Consider the following 21,652-nt stretch of genomic DNA (forward strand, 5'->3'; position numbering starts at 1 on the left):
GTATTGGTGGCTTCCAGGAGAACTTTAGCAGGAGTAAATTTAGCAGGAATAAATTTTTGTCGATTTATATTTTGCTCTCATATACTGCATTTAATTACATTTACAATGTTTTCCTTTTATTTCCTTTTTTTCTTGTAGATGTCAGCAACAGCAGCTGATGTGGAAAAAAGTTCTACACTTCCAGACTCTCCGAGACTGATTGTCTTAGGTAATGTACATTCCAAAATTTTTAAATTACTTAATACATTTTGCCTGTTGTATTTTAGCATACATTTTTATAAAGTGTTTCTTATATTTATTATTTTTAGGTGAAATTCTCACTGCAACCCAGTGGATGCTGAGTGTTGAGGGCCAAGTGGTTATGAATCCACACCCCAATTTTATGGCTGGATTTGCTGCTTTGTTTGCGACTTACTACAACTTTAATCTGGTGTACCAGCACGAGGCATCCTGCACACTTGAATTTGTTCAAAGGTAACAGTTTACTTAAATATAAATGTGTATATGTTAAAGGATTAGTTCACCCAAAAATTTAATTTCTGTCATTAATTAACTACTGACCTTCGTTCACTTTCGGAACACAAATTAAGATATTTTTGATGAAATCCTAGAGGTTTCTGAATCACACATAGGCAGCAAAATCATTGCAACTTTCAAGGTCCAGAAAGGCAGTTAAGACATTGTTAAAATAGACCATGTGACTACAGTGGGTCAACCTTAATGTTATGAAGCCACGATAATACTTTTGTGCGCAAAACCCCCAAAATAACGACTTTATTCAACAATCTCTTCTCTTCTGTGTCAGTCTCTGACGCTGTTAATTAAGCAAGCACAGTGCAGTGCTTCCAGGCTCTACGTTAACAAGTATTCTCATCACTTCATAACATTAAGGTTGATCCACTGGAGTTACATGGACTATTTTAATTATGTCTTTACTACCTTTCTGGGCCTTGAAAGTTGTAATGACATTGTGGTCTATGTGTGGCTCAGAAACCTCTGATTTCATCAAAAACATCTTAATGTGTGTTCCTGAAAATTAATGAAGGTCAGTAGTTAATTAATGACAGATTAATGAGTAATTAATTACAGAAATGTCATTTTGGGTTGAACTAACCCTTTATAATACATTAGTAGTGCAGCAAATGCGTATTGTAAAGTGGTATATTTTCATTAGTCTACACATGATCCTAAAGCTTCTGCTTGTGTTTTTCTGACTGATTTTTGTGTAGATGTTTTGTTGGAATCAACCCATCCACTGGTACCAAAACAGTCAAAAAAAGTGGGAAGAGCTCAGAGAAGAGGAACAACACAGTCAATCCTCATGTGTCTACTCTTCTCAGAAGGCTAATGGACTTTGAGTGGTTAAGCATGTAAGTTGTCAAATGTATATATATATAAAAAAAAAACTACAGGAGGAGATGTCTATAAAATGACACATAATTCTATAATCTTGTTCAGTAAGGTCTTGTTCTCCTGCCAAAGTGTTCAACTTACACAAAATGTAAAAAAGTATTTTACATTAAAACAGTTAAAATGTTTTTAGAGGGAAAGTTTAATGTTTTGTTGTACAAAAAAAATAATAATAACAAAGCAGAAATGTGAGTTTTAACAGGAGATGTGAGATAACCATAATGTCATTCGGTTGATTGTGCTTAAAGGAAAGTTCACCCAAAATGGAAATTCCGTCATCATTTACTCACCCCATTTTGTTCCAAACCTGTATGAGATTCGTTCTTCTGTAGAACACAAAAGAAGATAACGTGATCAAACAGTTGATGGTAGCCATTTACTTTCAATTGTCTGGTTACCAAAATTCTTTAAAATATAATTTTTTGTGTTCAACAGAAGAAAGAAACTCATACAGGTTTGGAACAAATTGAGGGTGAGTAAACAGAATGATGACAGAATTTTCATTTTTGGATGAACTGTCCCTTTAACTTTTATTGAACCCAGAATCTTGCTTTTAAGTCTTACAAGATATTTGTAGTTATTTTGTGACTGATTTTGAAAAGATTTTCTGTACTTGAAAAAGTAAAATTGCTGTTATTGCTGTTAAAATTACCAGTCTTGCAGTAATTTGCTTATTTTAATAAATATTTTTCTACAACAGCTTTGACTTTGTGTTTGTTTTTTTAAATGTTTATTTTATTGCATTTACATCAATATAATGGTAAATAATAGAGTAGTGTACTGTTAAAATTATTCTTTTCAGCTTTTTAAATGTTAAAATATTTACAGCAGCATCTTGAATTTTGGGTGTATTTACAGGATTTTATTGGCAATTTTATAGCCAGGTAAATACTGTACTTTAGTGAAATTACAAAAAATTGCTGTAAAATATATTTACAGGATTTTATTGGCAACTTTATTGCCAGGTAAATACTGTACTTAGGTGAAATTACAAAATATTGCTGTAAAATAAAATACAAGTTTAATTCAATGTTACTGTAAAAAACCCTACTAATTACTGTATTTAATAAACAACAATTAACTGTAAATTGCTTTACAGTATTATACTGTAATTAATTTTACAGCAATTACCAACATTTTTACAGGACTTTATTGGCAACTTTTTTGCCAGTAAATTCCTGTAAATTCTACAGGAAATTTTTTACAGTGTAGGTAATCTGTCTTCAATGACAGTAGCTCATTGGAAAAGGATGGAAAATGCTCTTCATTGTGTTTGCACTAATAAATGCTGCTGCCAGCCAGCTGCCCACCCCTACCGTATGCACTTATGCACCCCATACCATCAGAGATGCTGGCTTTTGAACTGAACGCTGATGACACGCTGGAAGACACATGACAGAATCATGAAGAAGAAACATGAAGAGAGAAAATGAAAGGAAACACTGACAGATTTCTTTTGTAAACCACCTAAAGTTACAAATAATGTTGTTATGTGTGTGTGCACTCTCTGTAGGTGTTTGGTTTGGTTTGGTTTTTGCAATATACTCGATAATGTCAAATCGCACATCGTTAAAACAACAATTATGATATTATCGCAGCTCCTTACGTGAGCATCCTGACAATTAAAGGCCTTAACGATTGAACCGCATTTACAGTGCGTTTTCACTGCATGATTGAGTCTATTAAAACGCAAAAACAAAATTCAAGATATGAGGGCTTTATATCATTTCATATAGTTAATATCACACGAACAGGGCCGTTTTTTTCCTCCAAAAATCAACATGATTACAAATGTGATATTGATTTTATACAACAGATCAATAAACAAGAAGTTAATATTAAGAGACTTGCGTCTTAGAAGCCATATTTCCTGTTTTTGCTCCATTTCAACAACAAAAATAATTCCCAAACAAAACCACAGCACTGTTTCGCGTCTCTGAGCAACATGACGGTTTTTTGTTTCATTCCTGAATGAATCAACCGTTTAAATGATTCGGTTCAATCGCAGCGACTCACTTATTAACAGTGACATGATGCCACCTACTGGCTATTGTAATTTCACATTTAAAGTATCTTGATTTTTTTTAAATAATTTCAAATATCAGTATTCAACGTTTTATGTTTACAGTATTAAACCATTATATATGCATGTGTAACTGCAGGTTAAATGCATTCATGTCCTGCATTAAGCAGGATGTAAGTGCATCTAAATGCCACTTCAGAAATTCAAAAGATGAATTTTGTTGATACTGATTTCATCAAGAACACCCCAAATGTCTTCTTATTCTAATTGACTGATTAAATGTAAGAATTTGACTCAAATGATGATGCACACTTTTAGTAAAAATGGCTTAATTGTGAAAATGACCATAAAAAGGTAAAAATCAATTTAAACTTATTGGAAAAGATTAATTTCTATCACTGCTGTGAACTGACCACCACACAGAATATGAAGAATATCAAAATCAGCTAGACTACCAGCACAATAACACAAGATCAGCACAATAACACAAGCAAAATATTGTCAGATAGCAGATTAATTTTGGTGGTTTACGAAAGAAATCTGTCAGTGTTTCTTTTCATTTTCTCTCTTCTTCAGCCCGCGGTAGTTATAGCTCCCTGTCACCTGACAGCGGAAAGCAGTGACTGGGTGATTGACAGCTTAATATATTAACCAATCTGCATTAAAGTTAAGAATGTAAAGATTAAATCTGTTAATATATCATTTGTAGTTATGGTGCTCATTAATTTTTGGTGGGTGTTCCTAAATTTTTGCTGGTGCTCCTAACTTTTTAAAGTTGGGAGCACCAGTGCTACCAAGGAAAAAAGTTAATTTCGAGCCCTGTTTTATGTTACAGACCTGATGTCAATTAACTTAATTAGTTGCTAGATGTTCTCCCAGCTGAATAATTTCAAAATGTCTTGCTTTTTCAGCCCTTTGTTGGCCCCGTGCCAACTTTTCTGAGACCTGTAGCAGGCATCAAATTTGAAATGAGCTCATTTAGTGGATAAAAGTATAAAGTTTCTCAGTTTAAACATTTGTTTTGTTATCTATGTTCTATTGTGAATAAAAGATTGGCTCATGTGATTTGAAAGTCTTTTAGTTTTAATTTTATTCAAATTTAAAAAACGTCCCAACATTTCTGGAATTCAGGTTGTATTTAGCTACCTTATTACCATCAAATCTGGAATGAAAACATCAAGAACCAATATGTGAAGTTAACTCTAGCGCCCCTTGAGTACTGAGATGTGTTACTGCCACAATAACGCACATTAAGAATGTTAAGAGCTTCAGTCTGTTCCTGTCTGTTGTGCTGCTGAGAGGTTTGCGATTGTAGCTCCGTGCTTTTTATTGAATCTCTACCTTACTTTCACTCCCTGTTGTTTAAAGTGATAATATATAACTTAATTCCCACCATATTTCTGGTGTTATCTTTCAAACTAATCTAATTTGATCGTTCGCTTTTAACAGTGGGGATTTCTTTAAGACTGCAAGGGAAGCTCAGCTTCCCCTATAATGTCAAAAAATTAATGGTAAAATATGTACTATTGTGTTAACATTTTATTGACTAGAAATGCTTTAGAACTCGTTCATCTCGAAGACGAGTTCGTTCAGAATCAGCTACATATAGCAGGTCGGACTCGATTTCCTTCTCATACATTCCCGTAGCGTCAGTGTATTTCTCTGTTGAAGCTTAGCGTCCATTGACTTCAATGGGGCTTCTTTGAACAGTTTTTTTCAGTGCCTCGAAACTAGACGGTCATTGGATAAATGCTGCGATTATGTCCCGCCCACGGACGCTCAGCGTCTCTGGGGGTGAATGGAGGAGTGGGCTGGCCTGGACGCTGAGCTTCTGCGTGATGATTGGAGGGTCTGTATCTCCTTTTGATTGACAGCGATTGTGTACAATAAAAAGTCGCTGACGCTGAAGCTATTCGAGCTCAGTTCCATAGCGGCTTTGCACTTGGTTCTTATCAATCATTATATATATTTTTTTAATTTATTTATAATGTTATGTTTTAATATACATGCTGCTAACTCGGAAATTTCAAGATATGCGAGCAAAAAATGCTCCCGACACTTAGGCAACACGACACGAGCAAGAGCGCTGTTTTTGTTTCGTTTCTGTGTTTGATCCAAATCCGCGTTGATTTGGGCGAATCACTGATTCACTGAGCCATTCATAAAAACAGTCATTTGATTCGCTCCTGAAGGATTCAGCCGTTTTGAAAGAATCATTTGAATGACTCAGCGATTCAATAACGAACTTCTGCCACCTGCTGGCCGTTTTTAAGTTTCCCATCTAAAAGTAGGCATATTACATTATTTTCCAACATATTTCTATATTCAGAATTTAGTATTTAAAACATTAATCTCATAACATTATTTATGAAATTATAAATACGGTCTAAATGAATAAATGCCACATCTAAATGTCACTTCATGCAGCTTCTGTGCAGTGCTAAGATGAGTTTTGTTTAGATAATTTCATGGATAACAATAGCCAGTCATTCATTCACATTAATTAAGTATTCAGAGAATAATATTGTCTGTTTTCACTTACATCTATTTATTTATTAAATTTTGATTCATTTTGTAGAATTGAATTATAAATTAAGCTGGTATAGTAATTCCCACATTTCCTTCGTTGAGTTTAATAATTAATACTTTACAAAAAATAAATAACAAAGAAAATAAATAAAAAAAACAACAAGAAAAGAGAGACAAAGAAAGAAATAATAATAACAACAAATAATTAATAAAGAATAAAATTGAAAGAAAGAAAATATTAAATAAAAAATAAGAAGAGAGAAAAATAAAAACAACAATAAATAATACAAAAGAAAAAAGAAAGAAAGAAAAGGAAAGCAAGGAAGCAAGCAAGCAAGCAAGAAAGAAAAAGAAAGAAAAGAGAAAATAACAGGGCAGTGATACAATACAATCAATAGAAATGCACTTTATGGCTGCATTCACAGTTACTGTTTGGGACTGACAGCAGTTGCTTACAGGTGAGAGACTTGAAATGTTTTATTTATTCAGCAGATTCAAACATCTACTTGTATACATATCTGTATGAATGAACAGCTGAAGTCATAACCGCATTCAGGACACTAGAGCGACAGAATCAAAAATGGCGTCATAACACCAGAAAGTTTTATCACAGTCGACAGCCCGTTTTTAAATAAATGAGCCCAGGCGAGGCTTGTCCAATCCATCACACAGTTAAACAACTAACAATGACTTTAAATGCTTTGTTAGTGAGTACAGAGAGCGCGTTTGTAGCGCGGCCACGGCACTGACGGCAGCTCCAGTGGATCTTCAGATGAAAGCGAATCATTTCTCCTTCTCCGTCTCTGTGGGTGAATTAAACCCGTCATGATTATATAGGAAACTTGATGTCCCATGCTGTTCCGTTCATTCAGCGCAGCTTTGAATGCGAGAATGCGGTTGTGAATCCTGACAATGTAAAGGCGTCAGTTCAGCTATATATATGCGGTTCTGACGGTCGTATAATAATAAAATGCTCTATTAACGCAAGTCTATGAAGTGATGTTGCCATACTAGCCTTTACCTTCTGCTCTAGAGTCTTGTTTTGTGCTAACCATGGCAGAAAAACAGTCTTAAGTAGGGATAACTGCAGGCTCGTGCAATGGGCGTGGCTAAAAGGTGCGATGTATCGACGCATCCCATGCTAATCGACGTATTTTCATAATCGACGTAATCGATGACGTCGACGAATCGCTGCAGCCCTACTGCAGATAAAGTTCTAATTGTTGGTGATTTTAATATCCATGTTGATAATAAAAAAAAATTTGTTGACCGAGTTAAGCTATATTGCAAAATATGCCTATTTGCATTTGTGTGTAAAGTATCTTTCTAAGTATGATGGATTCCCAGTAGAACATAAGACCACATACAAAGTTAACAAAACATGTGGTTTCCGTAGTGTAGTGGTTATCACGTTCGCCTCACACGCGAAAGGTCCCCGGTTCGAAACCGGGCGGAAACAAATACTTTTTCTTCTTAGTCTTTGTTTTACTGCCTACCTTTACTGATATTTAATAGTACAGTACCTGTAAAAATGTGAAAACATTACAATTTTTTAATGTTTGTAATCAAATCTCTTATATGCACCGAGGCTGCATTTATGTGCGCAAAAATACAGTAAAAAACACTAATATTGTGAAATAGTGTTACAATTTAAAATAACTTTTTTCTATTGTAATATATTTTAAAATATAATGCATTCCTGTGAGGCAAAGTGTAATTTACAGCAGCCATTACTCCAGTCTACAGTGTCACGTGATACTTCAGAAATCATTCTAATATACTGATTGGCTGCATTTCTTATTATTTTTAAGAAGCTGAATTTCTAAGAAACACTTCTATTTTATTCTGAATAAAATAGTGCTTTACAGTGTGCAATGTTATATAGGTTTGCTAGACAGGAAAAACATTGACATATTCAAAAATACCCACAAGCCCTTGCACAAGGTTTCCGTAGTGTAGTGGTTATCACGTTCGCCTAACACGCGAAAGGTCCCCGGTTCGAAACCGGGCGGAAACAAACTTTTCTTCCTCCTGCTTCTCAGAATACTAACCACACTAAGAAAACCCAGTTAAATACACAGGCCAGAAACATTTAAATATACAAACATAACATCAGCCAGTAAAATAAACACCTGGTTACCCCTTTTCACCCTATCCCTACAAAAAAAACAATTATAAATTAAAATTAAAATTCTTGAATATCAATTTTTGTTACTGACAATTTAACTGGGATAAAAATCAGGTATTATCTTAAAAAAGAAAGAAAGAGAAAGAAAGAAAGAAAGAAAATGGCCCACAGTTGGGACTTCTATATAAAACAGACCAGGACTTTTATACTGAAATCACCATTGGAACAGCAGAACAAGGACTTGAAAAAACATTTTCATGCTGTAGGCTTCACACTTCACCTGCATATAATCCAAATATGCCTGGTTTTAACTACGGAGATGATCAGGTAAATTTTACATGGATTTAAATGGCATGTATGTGATTTAATGTAGCCTCTATATATATGTTTAGAGATTTAGAGATTCCAGCTGCATCTCTGTATGAAGCTAATAAAGCAGACAATTCTATTCTTTGGTAAATGGTTTATTCAAACAACGTTTACATTATAGAAATCTGTGTTTCAGGGTGAAAACGAAATATGATTTCAAGCTGTTTGGAAACGTTTCCCGGCTATTAGCGTTGTATCAGAGGCTTTGGCTCTATTTTGAGAACTCATTCACATTCTGCCGTTAATCTATTTTTAAGTTTTACTCCTATAGAGTGTTTCAGTATTTTGTGATTTCTATTACATATTCACTTGCGATTATGCCGAGATATGATATTGATAATAGTCTTAGATACTGGAAGATAAAACGGCTGACGTGAACTATAGCGAAAGTCAGCCGAATAGGACCTGCGCAAAAGTGCGCAGCTATGATGCGCTAGAACACTTGTCTTTGTTTTGGTCAAAAGCCGCTGTTTACACTGCAAGGATGGCATAGAGATTCACTAATCTGCACAACATAAACAGGCGTCAGCGTTACGTGCGTATGTTCTATCGATCATATCGGACGCGGGCCTAATTTGATAGCAAGAGCCACCCGTTCCAAGAGGGTTTAAGGATTGAGTGGCGCATTAGAAATAGAGGTATCTCCTTCAGGATATGATAACAGTAACCACACTGAAATGAGTATCAGAGATAAAGAGCTTAAGATACATTTCAAACCCGGGCACGTTGAGCTTGTTCAGGTAAGACTGTTGGTCCATTTCTAAGGAAGTACCTCCATGGTATACAAGCCAAAACAACTTTAATTCAGATGAATGCCTTATAATTCGGTATAATTTTCGGGTTTACTACAAAAAGAAACACAAATCGTGTGTTATCGTTATGGCATATTTCAGTTGTGACTAGCAGATGAACGCAACTGATGATGCTTGACTTGTTTACCAGCACTTTAAACTATAAGGAATATGAGTGCTACCTAAACATTTGACAGATAGTGCTTATTTTTCATTTTCGGCCCATCCAAACTCCGTGAGACTGGTGTGTATACAGTGCCATTCAAGCCCTCTGTAGGTTAATCCTATTAACCAGTTTCGTTTTAGGTGTCTAGATACTAGTCAGTTGATTTCGAGTTGCAGTACAATATGCTCGAAAGCAGATATAAACGGAAAACCAAATTTAATCTGTACAAATTAAAAATCAGTAAAATGTAATTAAAAACGCATGTCTATCTAGACAAAAAATATAATCTATGCCAACAACGTGTGTAAATGGATTGTGAACATCTACAATGAGAGAACTTTCTACAACCTAAATCCAACCCAACTGTAGTTCCACTAACTGTCCTGAGGGTGGCGCTTTAGCAACTAATAAACACCTGAGCGCTGCAGCTTCAGCATCGACTGCACAACAACATCGAGAAATTTCGAGTGGCAGTTTGTGAGGCTGCAGATTTCAAACGTTTGCAAATCATGTAATTTACGAATGCAAAATCTGTATTAAAAAGGTTCTTTCCTTTTTTTAAACTTTTATTTTAGAGGGTTAAGCTGGTTGAGGAAGGTTACAGGGCCGTGAAAGCTAGTTTAACACCGATGTAATTTTCTAAGCCAATTTCCAATTGTCTATAAGCTCGGTGAAGAACTGTAGCCTACAATAACAATCGAATAATACAAAAAAAATTACCTCCTTTCTGTTACAAATATCAATCCACTAATGTATAAGTTACTTGGACTGAAAAGTGGAATTTCTTCTAACAACAACCACGGCTAATTTCAATTACTAAGACAACGTCTTTAAAATAACAAAATATTAAGTACAAGTTACCTTACACAATGAAATAACTGACTTTCAACATCTGAGGTAAATTGTATATGCTGTCTAGTATCACGTACTCCGCTCAAAGTCTTAAACTTTAACGTAACTTACAATTCATCAACACAACAAAAGCTAGATACTTATTAACGTCTCAAGAACGTTGTAAAGTCTTACCTTTCTTCACTTGTTTTGCTGTTTGCAAAGTAGTCGCACATAACCCAATTACTCATCGACACTGGCTTTTTCCATCAGTTGTCATTAAACCCCGCGAATTCGTCTGCCAATGATGTTGTAGGGGCGTGTCCAGAGTCTGTAAGAGACGACTCTCATTGGTTTTTAGATTGTCAATCACATCTCGGACTTGATATCGTTCTATTCAGTATTTAAAATAAATAATAATAGTATAATCAAATAAAATAAAACATCTCATAGACACAACGATCATGTGTCTTATAAAATGCATCCCCTGGATACAATTATTAAGAAAATATGCTACTCAGCCAGATTGCATCTGTTTTCTACTACAAACATCTAGATACAAAGATAATTTGTGTTATAAAATGGGTTCCATGGATTGATTCTTTCCAGCAGTTTTAAGTTAAGAAAACATGCCACTCACCCAGATTGCTTCATATGGAAAGCATTTGTTGTCTACTACAAACATCTAATAAACATATTTTTTTAAAAATCACAAAAATTCTAAACCATAAACTTCTTAAAGACATCTAAACGTTAATTTAACATCTGACATCTTGCAGATGAAAATGTGCACATCATACCTCAGCTATGTATGCATACTATTAGGGTATGTTTACTTGGTTCTGTCTTTAAGGATGAAGTCTACACTCCATACCGGCGCGTGCTTGTGACTGGTGCAACAGGGTTACTGGGCCGTGCTGTTTACAAAGAGTTCAAGAACAATGACTGGAATGTTTTGGGGTGTGGCTACAACCGTGCACGGCCTTGTTTCCTGAAGTGTAATCTCCTGGATGAAGACGCAGTGCGAGGGGTCATTCAGGGGTTTCAGGTAACTCATTACCATAACCAGTAAGATCACCCACTACCATTCTCCTACCACCAGCATATTTTTTTCCATACTGTACATGTTTGATGTGTCAAAAGTATTTTTCTTTATTTTTTGAATGTCAGCCTCATGTCATTGTGCACTGTGCTGCTGAGAGGAGGCCAGATGTTGTGGAGCGTCATACTGAAGCAGCCATGAACCTGAATGTTCATGCATGTTCTACTCTGGCCAAAGAAGCAGGTTAGTAGAGTGACAAATATGTGTTAGATATGGTTAAAAAAAAAAGTTAAATAGCTCATTAAAGTTCTCCATAAACCTTTCCCACAGGTGGCATCTTCCTCATCTATATCAGCACAGATTATGTTTTTGATGGACGTAATCCTCCCTATGGAGAAAACGATGCCCCTAATCCTTTGAATTTGTATGGGAAGTCCAAGCTAGAGGGTGAACGGGAGATTCTTAGACACTGCCCAGGTATATTGTTTTTCAACCACATCTGAAAGGATCTAAATGGTTAGTTACGCCTTCATCGCAAAAGAAAAACATTTAACCCTGTTAATTTTGACCTAAAATGACAGTCTAGGAACTGTTCATTGATTCATTAAAAAAAACAAGTTTGCATATGTATTTTTTTAAGGAGGATTTTTCATCTTCTTTTTGATTTTTATGATATAGGACAATATGGAGCCCATACTTTTATTCAGAGGCCCAAACTTATCAAAAATATGCAGTTTGGTGCAGATCTTATTTATTTGGCCAAAAAGTGAGATGGAATTCTGATATCTTGTAATGTAAATCAGAAGGATCTTTATAACAGCATTACAGGCAACTTGGGCATCAGTTGTCACTCTGTGTCTCCCAATAATATGTCATAAGATAATTTAAATCTTTAGTTTAATGATGAAATTTTTGTTTTTATTGTGGAGGTAAAACATAATGCAATGCAGTACAAAGTTGATTGAGAGGTATACAAATAAACATCAGTAAAGATTTCACAACAAAATGACACATGTACTACCTACAACCTTACATTTATTAGAATTATACTAATAAATACCTGCAAAGTATAAACTATTAATCAGATGACAGTAGGCATGTGTCTAGATTGTGTACAACAGGATTTTCAATGAAGTTTTGATCATGTTAATAATTTAGAGGCCTTAGAAATTTATAAATATAATAAGATACAGTAGGCTTTATTGTCCTCCATTTATAGAGTTAAGCCTGCTACTATATTACAGTATTAGGAGAGCATAAAATGTATATTCCCTTTAAAAACAATCTCTGTTCTCTAACTATTGCTCCAAGCAGGTGCAGCTGTACTACGAGTGCCCATTCTGTTTGGAGAGGTGGAGAAGGTTGAAGAGAGTGCAGTGACCGTGTTGTGGGACCGTGTTCAGGAGGGAGCTGAGAGCTGCACCATAGACCACTGTCAGCAACGCTTCCCCACTTATACTAATGATGTGGCACGTGTCTGCCGGAACATGGCTGAGAGAGCCCTTCAGGTGAGCTGCTTGGTCTATACCAGTGGTCTCAAACTCAGTTCCTGGGGGCCACAGCTCTGCAGAGTTTAGCTCCAACCAGCTCCAAATCAGACCTGCTTGGACGTTTCTAGTGATCCTGAAGACCTTGATTAGCTGGATCGGGTGTGTTTGATTAGGGTTGGAGTAAAACTGTGCAGAGCTGTGGCCCTCCAGGAATTGAGTTTGAGACCAATGGTGTATACTTTATAGCAGGGGTGTCATGCTCAGTTTAGGTCAAGAACTGGATTGAAATAAGTCACTGCGGTTCCCCTGTGTAGAGAATGTATGCACAGTATATGATCTACTTGAGCTAGTTAAGTGTAGAATCAACTTTTGACTTTTCAATACAGCATGTTTCTGTTGCCCCCAGGACCAGTCACTGCGTGGAATCTTCCATTACTCTGCCAAAGAGCAGATGACCAAATATGAGATTGCCTGTGCAATAGCAGACGCTTTCAACCTGCCCAGCAGTCATCTAATACCAGTGAGTAAACAAAAAGTTGAAAAGATGCCCTCAATTAGGGATGCACGATATATCACATGCAATATATCATGCAGCCCTACCCTCAATATATCCTCTGTCCTTTCTAAGTCAGTACTGTCTGTATATATAGTACATTCCTTACCCTTGCCTGTAACCACATGCATGTTATAGCAATATGTAGAATGTGGTCTGTTCATGTAAACATGCTGCCTTCTATTTGAAGAAATCTTTAACTTCAAATTTTTTTCTCCTAACTTTGGTTTCATTATGACCCATTTTGATTTGTTTTGGTCATTAACTTGGTTTATGTATGTGTGTAGATGACAGAGCAGCCTGCTGGAGCAGGGGCCCAAAGGCCGCAAAATGCCCAGTTAGAGTGCTCACGTCTGGAGCTCCTCGGTCTGAGTGCGGAACCCACCCCTTTCAAGACTGCCATACGGGACAGCCTCTGGCCCTTCCAGCATGACAAACGATGGAGGCAGACTGTCTTTCATTAAGGCAACAACTCTATCGCAAACTCAAGAAGAAAACAGGGCCACACTCTTTAAATGTTTAGCATTTCAATAGTTCACTGAAGCACCAATCCTATTTCACAGTCCTGAATGAAAACAGGTCCACGCTTTTTACAAGTCCAGCAGCTTTGTTTGATGTTTCAAGTATACATTTATTATAGCCAACAGGTATTTCACCTTTATGTGTTTTTGTGCGAATTGCACTGCGGGTTACTGAGTCTGGCCTCGACTGTACTTTGTGTTTCTTTCCTAACTGTATTACTTTATGTAAATGATAAGTTGAAGACATGAATGTTTGATAAAAGAACCGATGATATCCTCAGTTTCTGTTGTTCTCTCTTTTTTCCTTAAAAAAAAAAAAATTACTTGAGGACAAAAGAATGCAATATGATAAAATCAAACCTTTATCTCTTGTGCATTTATTTTCTTTTTTTTAATTGACGTTTTTATTACTCTTTTTATAGTTATATACTTTAAGAGTCAGGATAGATAAGGCTACAAACACTTGGAGATAACCGCAGCTGTTTTAACGTGATATTACTTTGTTCCAAAAGCACAGCGTCAAGATATTGTGGCTTAAAAGGTATGCCAGTAACCCTGCCTCATTATTACAGTATAAACATAATTCTGTAAATGTAAATGATGATGATTATTTTGTTTCTCTCAAATTTAACCATCACAAATGATGAAATGATTAAAGTTCCCTTTGTCCTGCTGGTTTTTGTAAGATCCCTTTACCTAACAAACGCCAGTTCCTTAATTGCATAATTTTGGTATTACTAGCTAATACAAATTCTGTAAGGTTTGGTTTTAATTGGTTGGTTTATTTCACTTTATATATATATATATATTCCATCCTGTTTCATAAAATTACAGCAATAGGTATTTAAAAGATGTTTAAAAACATGTTAATTACCTCGCCATTGTGTAATCGAGGTATTATTAATAAAGTTTAAGTGCCTGAGATTAATCAGAGCATTTTTAAAAGGCGAATATGATATCTTGTAATATCGTATAAGATAAAACGTTATTTTTAAAACTTGTGTTATCAAAGCTCGTGACACCGAAGTGGTGGTGACGTATCCTCATAGGGGCGGGGTCAGTGGGTTGCGGTGCACGCGTTGCTGTATAGCGGTCAGCTGATATTACCGGGAGTAACTTTCCAATGGGAGTCCGCGCACCGCTGTCTACGTGACATCACCGCGTCCGTTCTGACCTAATCGAGAAGCGTTATTTTGTTCGTGGTTGCAGCTTCAGCGGTTTACGGCCGACTTCAGCGACGAAGTAATAAATGACCAAACACTGAAACACAATAGAGGAAGTACGTTATAGGGCAATTCGCTGAAAAGAAACAAATTTTTCTTTCAAAGGTAAGGAAAATAACACTTTCTCTGCCTTTTCTATGAAAATATATTAATTAATTAAATAATTATTTCTATATATATATTATTTAGTCTTTTTAGATGGCGAATGTATTTGTATATTGATCCTGTCAAACATTGACTACTGAATGGTAGGATTGGTCTTCAGGGTCTTACCGCCCCTCCATTTTCGTCTAAACATTGTATGGCGTACAAAAAAATAAATTCATTTTTGTCTTTCTCTATGATGATATGATGCTGTTCTATTATTATAAGTCATGGAAGGTATAACGTATTTCATGGTTATTCCAGTTTTTGTGTTTGTGGTGTAAACTGCTGTGTTTTCATAATGTGTCGCACATTTATTCGCGTGGGCGCATGAGATCCTGACCTTTGTTTGGCAGCAGGTGAACAATCGTCTTCTTGTTGTGAATGAATCCGATCCAGAGCAGTCGCCTGATTCTCATTATTACTGTAACACTATACTGCATTCAATGTCATAGAGAGTGAGGCTTGTTAATGTACAGGTCAAAAACAATGTACTTGAGACTTTTCATCGTTCTTCTGTCAGAGTCAGCTCATTTTAGTTGGTGTGTCTTGGTTTAGCTAGTTATCAGAGTGTACTGTGCTCCCTCTGATAATTTGATTAGTCATTTGCCCTATAATTATCAGAGTGAGTTGTTTTGATGTTTTCAATAACTTTGTGCACATTAAATGATTTAAATTATAAAAATATCAGTCTGTTTTATTGGGGCCATGGGGTTTCAAAGCAGAAGTTTAACATACTGTTATGAATTATGGTTTTCTGACAATATTGTCCGGATTCACGGCAATCGTTTTTTTGTGGAAACAATCTCTGTATAGAGTGGATTTGCTGGGTGTGTATCAATCATTTCATTGAGTATTGTCTCTGTGTTGTTTGAGCAATGCATTGCCAGCTTGTTCCATTAAGAGCCATTAAGTTAATAATTTACCATCACTGAGTCGAGAGCACCGTTTGACTTCAAGCTAGATCAAATACTCTGTTAACTCATTGCTGTTGTAAGTATATTTGTCATTGCTGATGCTTTTTCCATTGACAGAATATTCCTGTTCATGAGACTTGATATTCACTGATCATTTAAAGAGGTGTTTTTGGCCCATGTACTCAGTGATATTTAGAAATTATGAGTCAACATAATATGATGCATCCACTGATTCAGATCAATGTATCATATTTAATGGAGTAAAGAGAATGCCTCTTATTTTCAATATATTTTCTCTAAATGCAATGCTTAAAATGTGATTTGAAATATTCATATGACTGTACTTTCGTTCCTTAATAGCCTCATATACTGGTTATATACAGGTATTCTGGTTAATCTACATATGTTGGGGTAAACGTACCTATTAAGCTCACGTACCCATTAAGCACACTTCCATTTTTTGAGCTCAGATTATAAAAAGAAAAAATAATTTATTTTCCTACTTGATGTCTTAACCAGTTGATATGTTTGTTACTATATACCTCCTATAATTTCAAGTCAATCAGATCATTGCACACTGAGATATGGGTCTCCATATGTCCACACTGTATGGCGTCCATTTTGAAAGCTGTCTAAAAACGTTCACCAAAACAGAAACCCTTTAAATGTGCTTTTTTTTTTTTTTTGATGTTTAAGCCTTTATTTTGGGTAAGTTTCACTACTTACTGTAAAATTAAGAGATTAATGTTTAGAATTTTGCATATTATAACCTGGAACTTGGATGGGGGAAATAATTACATTAGATCCAAAAGATAGTTTTTGCAACACAGCGCAGATGCTACAGAGCACAGTTAGCTGACTAGCTGTATAAGATTGTGTGCTACGCTAATATATTACTTCACAGGCATTACTGGCTTGTACTTTTACATCCATAATATTATAAATTGACAGTTTATTGCTGGTCTGTGGTTTTATACTGCTGTAATTTTTAAAGATTCCATATTATTTTAAGGTGAGCTTAAAGGGTGCACTACTATGAAAATCACACAGCTTCAGTGTGACATCAATATGTGTTAACATAATACATGACCTAGAATATTTATTTAGCAAAATCTTTAGAAATTTATTAAAAATTGTTGCTGCTCCCATTAAGCTCAGTGTGCTCTCTTTAAGCTCTTCCACATTGAACGTCTATGTAAATACTTCATAAACAGACTTTAAATATTAACTGATGGTCGTCACTTGAAGTTGATCTTTATAAAATGATTAATAACTTATTTTAACAGCTTTAAGATGACAAAATCGAGACATAACTATAGTTAATGCCCAAATATGAAAGAGGCATGTCGTCCATTCAAAGAAGGAGCCATCAGAAACCTGTCATATCTGTCCAGGAAAAAAGCAACTAAAGGCTGGAATACACTACACGACTTTTAAATGTGAACAGATTTTTAAAACACTACTTTGTAAATAGTTTATTTTATTTTTGAATGTGTTCGCTGAATGTGGACTAGTCTAGATGTTGCTTAAATGAAACTTCATTATGAATATATAACTGATGAAATCGAATGCCTTGTTGCTTGATTTTAGTGTTCGGTTTTTTTGTGATTGACTTTGTACCTTCAAAAACCATTTTATTTTATTTTTTAAAATAAACAATTTTTAATAAAACGTGAGCTTAATGGGAACAGGGGTGTGCTTAAAGGGCACAAAAATTTACCCATTAAGCACAGCCAGACTTTTTGCATTTAATGATGTATATAAAATATAAAAGTGTAATGGTTTTGTTTGAGAGATTAATATTTTATTTTAACATAACTCCTTGTACTGAAACCAATATCTTGTGCACTAAAAATGACTCAATGTAGATTTTGGTGAGCTTAATAGGTATGTTTACCCTTTATCTCTTGAATACTATGCTGTGTATGTTTATATAAAAGTTTGGGGAATGTGTGTGTATATATATATATATATATATATTACAGTGGGGCAAAAAAGTATTTAGTCAGTCACCAATTGTGCAAGTTCTCCCACTTAAAAACATGAGAGAGGCCTGTAATTTTCATCATAGGTATACCTCAACTATGAGAGACAAAATGAGAAAAAAAAAAAAAAATCCAGAAAAATCACATTGTAGGATTTTTAAAGAATTTATTAACAAATTATGGTGGAAAATAAGTATTTGGTCAATAACAAAATTTCATCTCAATACTTTGTTATATACCCTTTGTTGGCAATGACAGAGGTCAAACGTTTTCTGTAAGTCTTCACAAGGTTTTCACACACTGTTGCTGGTATTTTGGCCCATTCCTCCATGCAGATCTCCTCTAGAGCAGTAATGTTTTGGGGCTGTCGCTGGGCAACACGGACTTTCAACTCCCTCCAAAGATTTTCGATGGGGTTGAGATCTGGAGACTGGCTAGGCCACTCCAGGACCTTGAAATGCTTCTTACGAAGCCACTCCTTCGTTGCCCGGGCGGTGTGTTTGGGATCATTGTCATGCTGAAAGACCCAGCCACGTTTCATCTTCAATGCCCTTGCTGATGGAAGGAGGTTTTCACTCAAAATCTCACGATACATGGCCCCATTCATTCTTTTGTTTACACGGATCAGTCGTCCTGGTCCCTTTGCAGAAAAACAGCCCCAAAGCATGATGTTTCCACCCCCATGCTTCACAGTAGGTATGGTGTTCTTTGGATGCAACTCAGCATTCTTTCTCCTTCAAACACGACAAGTTGAGTTTTACCAAAAGTTCTATTTTGGTTTCATCTGACCATATGACATTCTCCCAATCCTCTTCTGGATCATCCAAATGCTCTCTAGCAAACTTCAGACGGGCCGGACATGTACTGGCTTAAGCAGGGGACACGTCTGGCACTGCAGGATTTGAGTCCCTGGTGGCGCAGTGTGTTACTGATGGTAGCCTTTGTTACTTTGGTCCCAGCTCTCTGCAGGTCATTCACTAGGTCCCCCCGTGTGGTTCTGGGATTTTTGCTCACAGTTCTTGTGATCATTTTGACCCCACGGGTGAGATCTTCGTGGAGCCCCAGATCGAGGAGATTATCAGTGGTCTTGTATGTCTTCCATTTTCTAATAATTGCTCCCACAGTTGATTTCTTCACACCAAGCTGCTTACCTATTGCAGATTCAATCTTCCCAGCCTGGTGCAGGTCTACAATTTTGTTTCTGGTGTCCTTTGACAGCTCTTGTTCTTGGCCATGGTGGAGTTTGGAGTTTGTTTGAGGTTGTGGACAGGTGTCTTTTATACGGATAACGAGTTCAAACAGATGCCATTAATACAGGTAACGAGTGGAGGACAGAGGAGCCTCTTAAAGAAGAAGTTACAGGTCTGTGAGAGCCAGAAATCTTGTTTGTTTGTAGGTGACCAAATACTTATTTTACCGAGGAATTTACCAATTAATTCTTTAAAAATCCTACAATGTGATTTTCTGGATTTTGTTTTCTCATTTTGTCTCTCATAGTTGAGGTATACCTATGATGAAAATTACAGGCCTCTCTCATCTTTTTAAGTGGGAGAACTTGCACAATTGGTGGCTGACTAAATACTTTTTTGCCCCACTGTATTTATTTATTTTTTTTTCAGCAAGTACACATTAAATTAAATATTGTTTATCAAAAGTGACAGTAAAGATATAGCCTAATATTTATAATGTTACGAACAATTTCTAATTCAAATGAATGTTTTTTTTTTTTTTTTTTAAACTTTCTATTTATCATCCTAAAAATATATAAGATATTAAGCAGCAAAACTTTTTCAACACATAATAATAAGAAAGTATTCTTGAGCACCAACTCAAGAAGGATCATGTGACTTGAGTAATGATGGGGAAAAATTCAACTTTGCCATTACTGGAACAAATTACATTGTAAAATATATTAAAATATAAGACCGTTAAAAACAAACAAACGACAAAAAAGAATGAATGAATTTTTTTTTTACCTTTTTCTTAGAAATTTTAAGATTTTGTAATAACTCTTATCTGCTGAGAAATGCATTTTGTAAGTTTAAGATGATAAAAGAACCAAAGGTCAACTTGATGTCACATGTCTTAAACATGTTGTATAACTTTATTGCTCTCTTCCAGGTAGTCCCCTCATCTGCAGTGTGCAGATGAATTACGAGCAGCCTCCCCCCTACACGGGGCCGGGCCCCACCGCTCCAGGATACCCCCCTCCCGTCGCTCCCGGGTACCCTGCTCAAGGATATCCTCCTCAGCCGTACCAAGGGTATCCAGTCAATACTGACCAGCCCAACCCTGGTTACCCAAACTACCCTCCTGAACCCCCTGGGTCATACCCGGTCCAGCCAGGATACCAGGGATACCCACAACCACAGTATGGTGGCCCAGTGTACGGGGAACCTCCTAAAAACACTGGTAAGATCCTTGAAGATCCTTACTGTCATATTCAGGTTATATTCACTCTTAACTTCCTCATAAACATCCTCATTTGTAAAAGTGAGGTCAACAGATTTACACAAAACACAGCTTGCACAGTCAGTGGACGTGTTTGTTGCTCATAGTTTCTGCAACAGTCATGTAATCATTTCATTTGTACAGTACTTGAATTATTATTTTTCATGGTGTTCTTCATTTTAACGAGTTTAGTAGGAGGTTAACACAAGTCAGAAGATTGCAGTATGTTTTTAGCTGTTTAAATTACATAATTCAATTGTTTAGCTTCTGTGACCTGCTTGGATTTAAATGACGTGTTAATTAGATATTGAGCTAGATTTTAATTAGGTGTAAATGAAATGTCTAATGGACTTTCGCATACAGTGGAGACCCTCTGAGACCAAATCTGCTTTGCAATGAACTTGTTGCCATTCTGAGCAGTGTTTTTCTCCATCTCTGTGTTTTTTCTCCAGTGTATGTTGTGGAGCAGGGCAGGCGGGATGATTCTGGGGAGCAGGCATGTCTAACTGCATGTTGGACAGCCCTGTGTTGCTGCTGTCTCTGGGACATGTTGACCTAGAATAATACGGAAACCACTGTGAGCCCCTCTTTTATTTGTAAAGATCTTTCACTCCATGTTTCAATCCTTATTTATGTGTGACTACTGAAAAAAGTAATTGAGAAACAAATAAGAGTAATGTTTTGGTTGTAGAGTCCATTTCCAGTAGTCCAGCTTGGAGCACCACTTTTTATTCCTTCAATGATGCACGATACGCACTGAAAGACTGACATGTGTCGATCTTATTTGTAGAGGCATATTAAACTGAATGTTTTTATTATTTGTCTTTTGAAAACAATACAGATGTCATCTTCATTAATGAATGCAAACATTTACATTTTGCTTGTTTATAGACCAGATTTGATAACCAAATATGGCCTTGAATGTTTGAGCTGTCTTAATATGTCAATCACAGAAAAAGTTTGTTTCTATTAAATAAAATAATGGAAATATGACACGTCATCACTTTTATTTACTCAAAATGTGTTTTCTGTGTAGTTTCTGCACGACTAACATACACCAAATGGATGTCCAAAAATAT

The 21,652-nt window shown here is 35.9% G+C and overlaps 2 protein-coding genes and 2 non-coding genes across 7 annotated transcripts; all 4 read left to right on the forward strand.

The window, feature by feature from the left end:
• The first annotated feature begins 7,348 nt into the window (after positions 1 to 7,348).
• Positions 7,349 to 7,421, forward strand: trnav-cac (transfer RNA valine (anticodon CAC)). The gene has a single exon. It is a non-coding gene; the product is annotated as a tRNA-Val (tRNA).
• A 485-nt stretch (positions 7,422 to 7,906) lies between these two features.
• trnav-aac (transfer RNA valine (anticodon AAC)) lies at positions 7,907 to 7,979 on the forward strand. Its single transcript has one exon. It is a non-coding gene; the product is annotated as a tRNA-Val (tRNA).
• Positions 7,980 to 8,319: 340 nt separating this feature from the next.
• On the forward strand, positions 8,320 to 14,133 carry mat2b (methionine adenosyltransferase 2 non-catalytic beta subunit methionine). 4 transcript variants are annotated; one of them, XM_058759088.1, is made up of 7 exons: positions 8,320 to 8,417; positions 11,101 to 11,295; positions 11,418 to 11,532; positions 11,620 to 11,766; positions 12,601 to 12,797; positions 13,186 to 13,299; positions 13,620 to 14,133. In XM_058759088.1, exons 1-7 carry the CDS (start codon positions 8,388 to 8,390, stop codon positions 13,794 to 13,796), a joined length of 975 nt encoding a protein of 324 aa, XP_058615071.1. In that variant the 5' UTR covers positions 8,320 to 8,387; the 3' UTR covers positions 13,797 to 14,133. The 4 variants fall into 4 exon arrangements, with proteins under 4 accessions (XP_058615071.1, XP_058615072.1, XP_058615070.1 ...); XM_058759089.1 differs by having other exon boundaries at positions 12,604 to 12,797; XM_058759087.1 differs by lacking the exon at positions 8,320 to 8,417 and adding an exon at positions 8,887 to 9,199 and having other exon boundaries at positions 12,604 to 12,797.
• Positions 14,134 to 14,911: 778 nt separating this feature from the next.
• On the forward strand, positions 14,912 to 21,566 carry LOC131529394 (cysteine-rich and transmembrane domain-containing protein 1-like). The gene is made up of 3 exons (XM_058759092.1): positions 14,912 to 15,181; positions 20,244 to 20,534; positions 21,026 to 21,566. Exons 2-3 carry the CDS (start codon positions 20,270 to 20,272, stop codon positions 21,130 to 21,132), a joined length of 372 nt encoding a protein of 123 aa, XP_058615075.1. The 5' UTR covers positions 14,912 to 15,181; positions 20,244 to 20,269; the 3' UTR covers positions 21,133 to 21,566.
• Positions 21,567 to 21,652: the final 86 nt, after the last annotated feature.

The sequence above is a fragment of the Onychostoma macrolepis genome, chromosome 21 (genome assembly GCF_012432095.1).
Source record: "Onychostoma macrolepis isolate SWU-2019 chromosome 21, ASM1243209v1, whole genome shotgun sequence".
Classification (NCBI taxonomy): domain Eukaryota; kingdom Metazoa; phylum Chordata; class Actinopteri; order Cypriniformes; family Cyprinidae; genus Onychostoma; species Onychostoma macrolepis.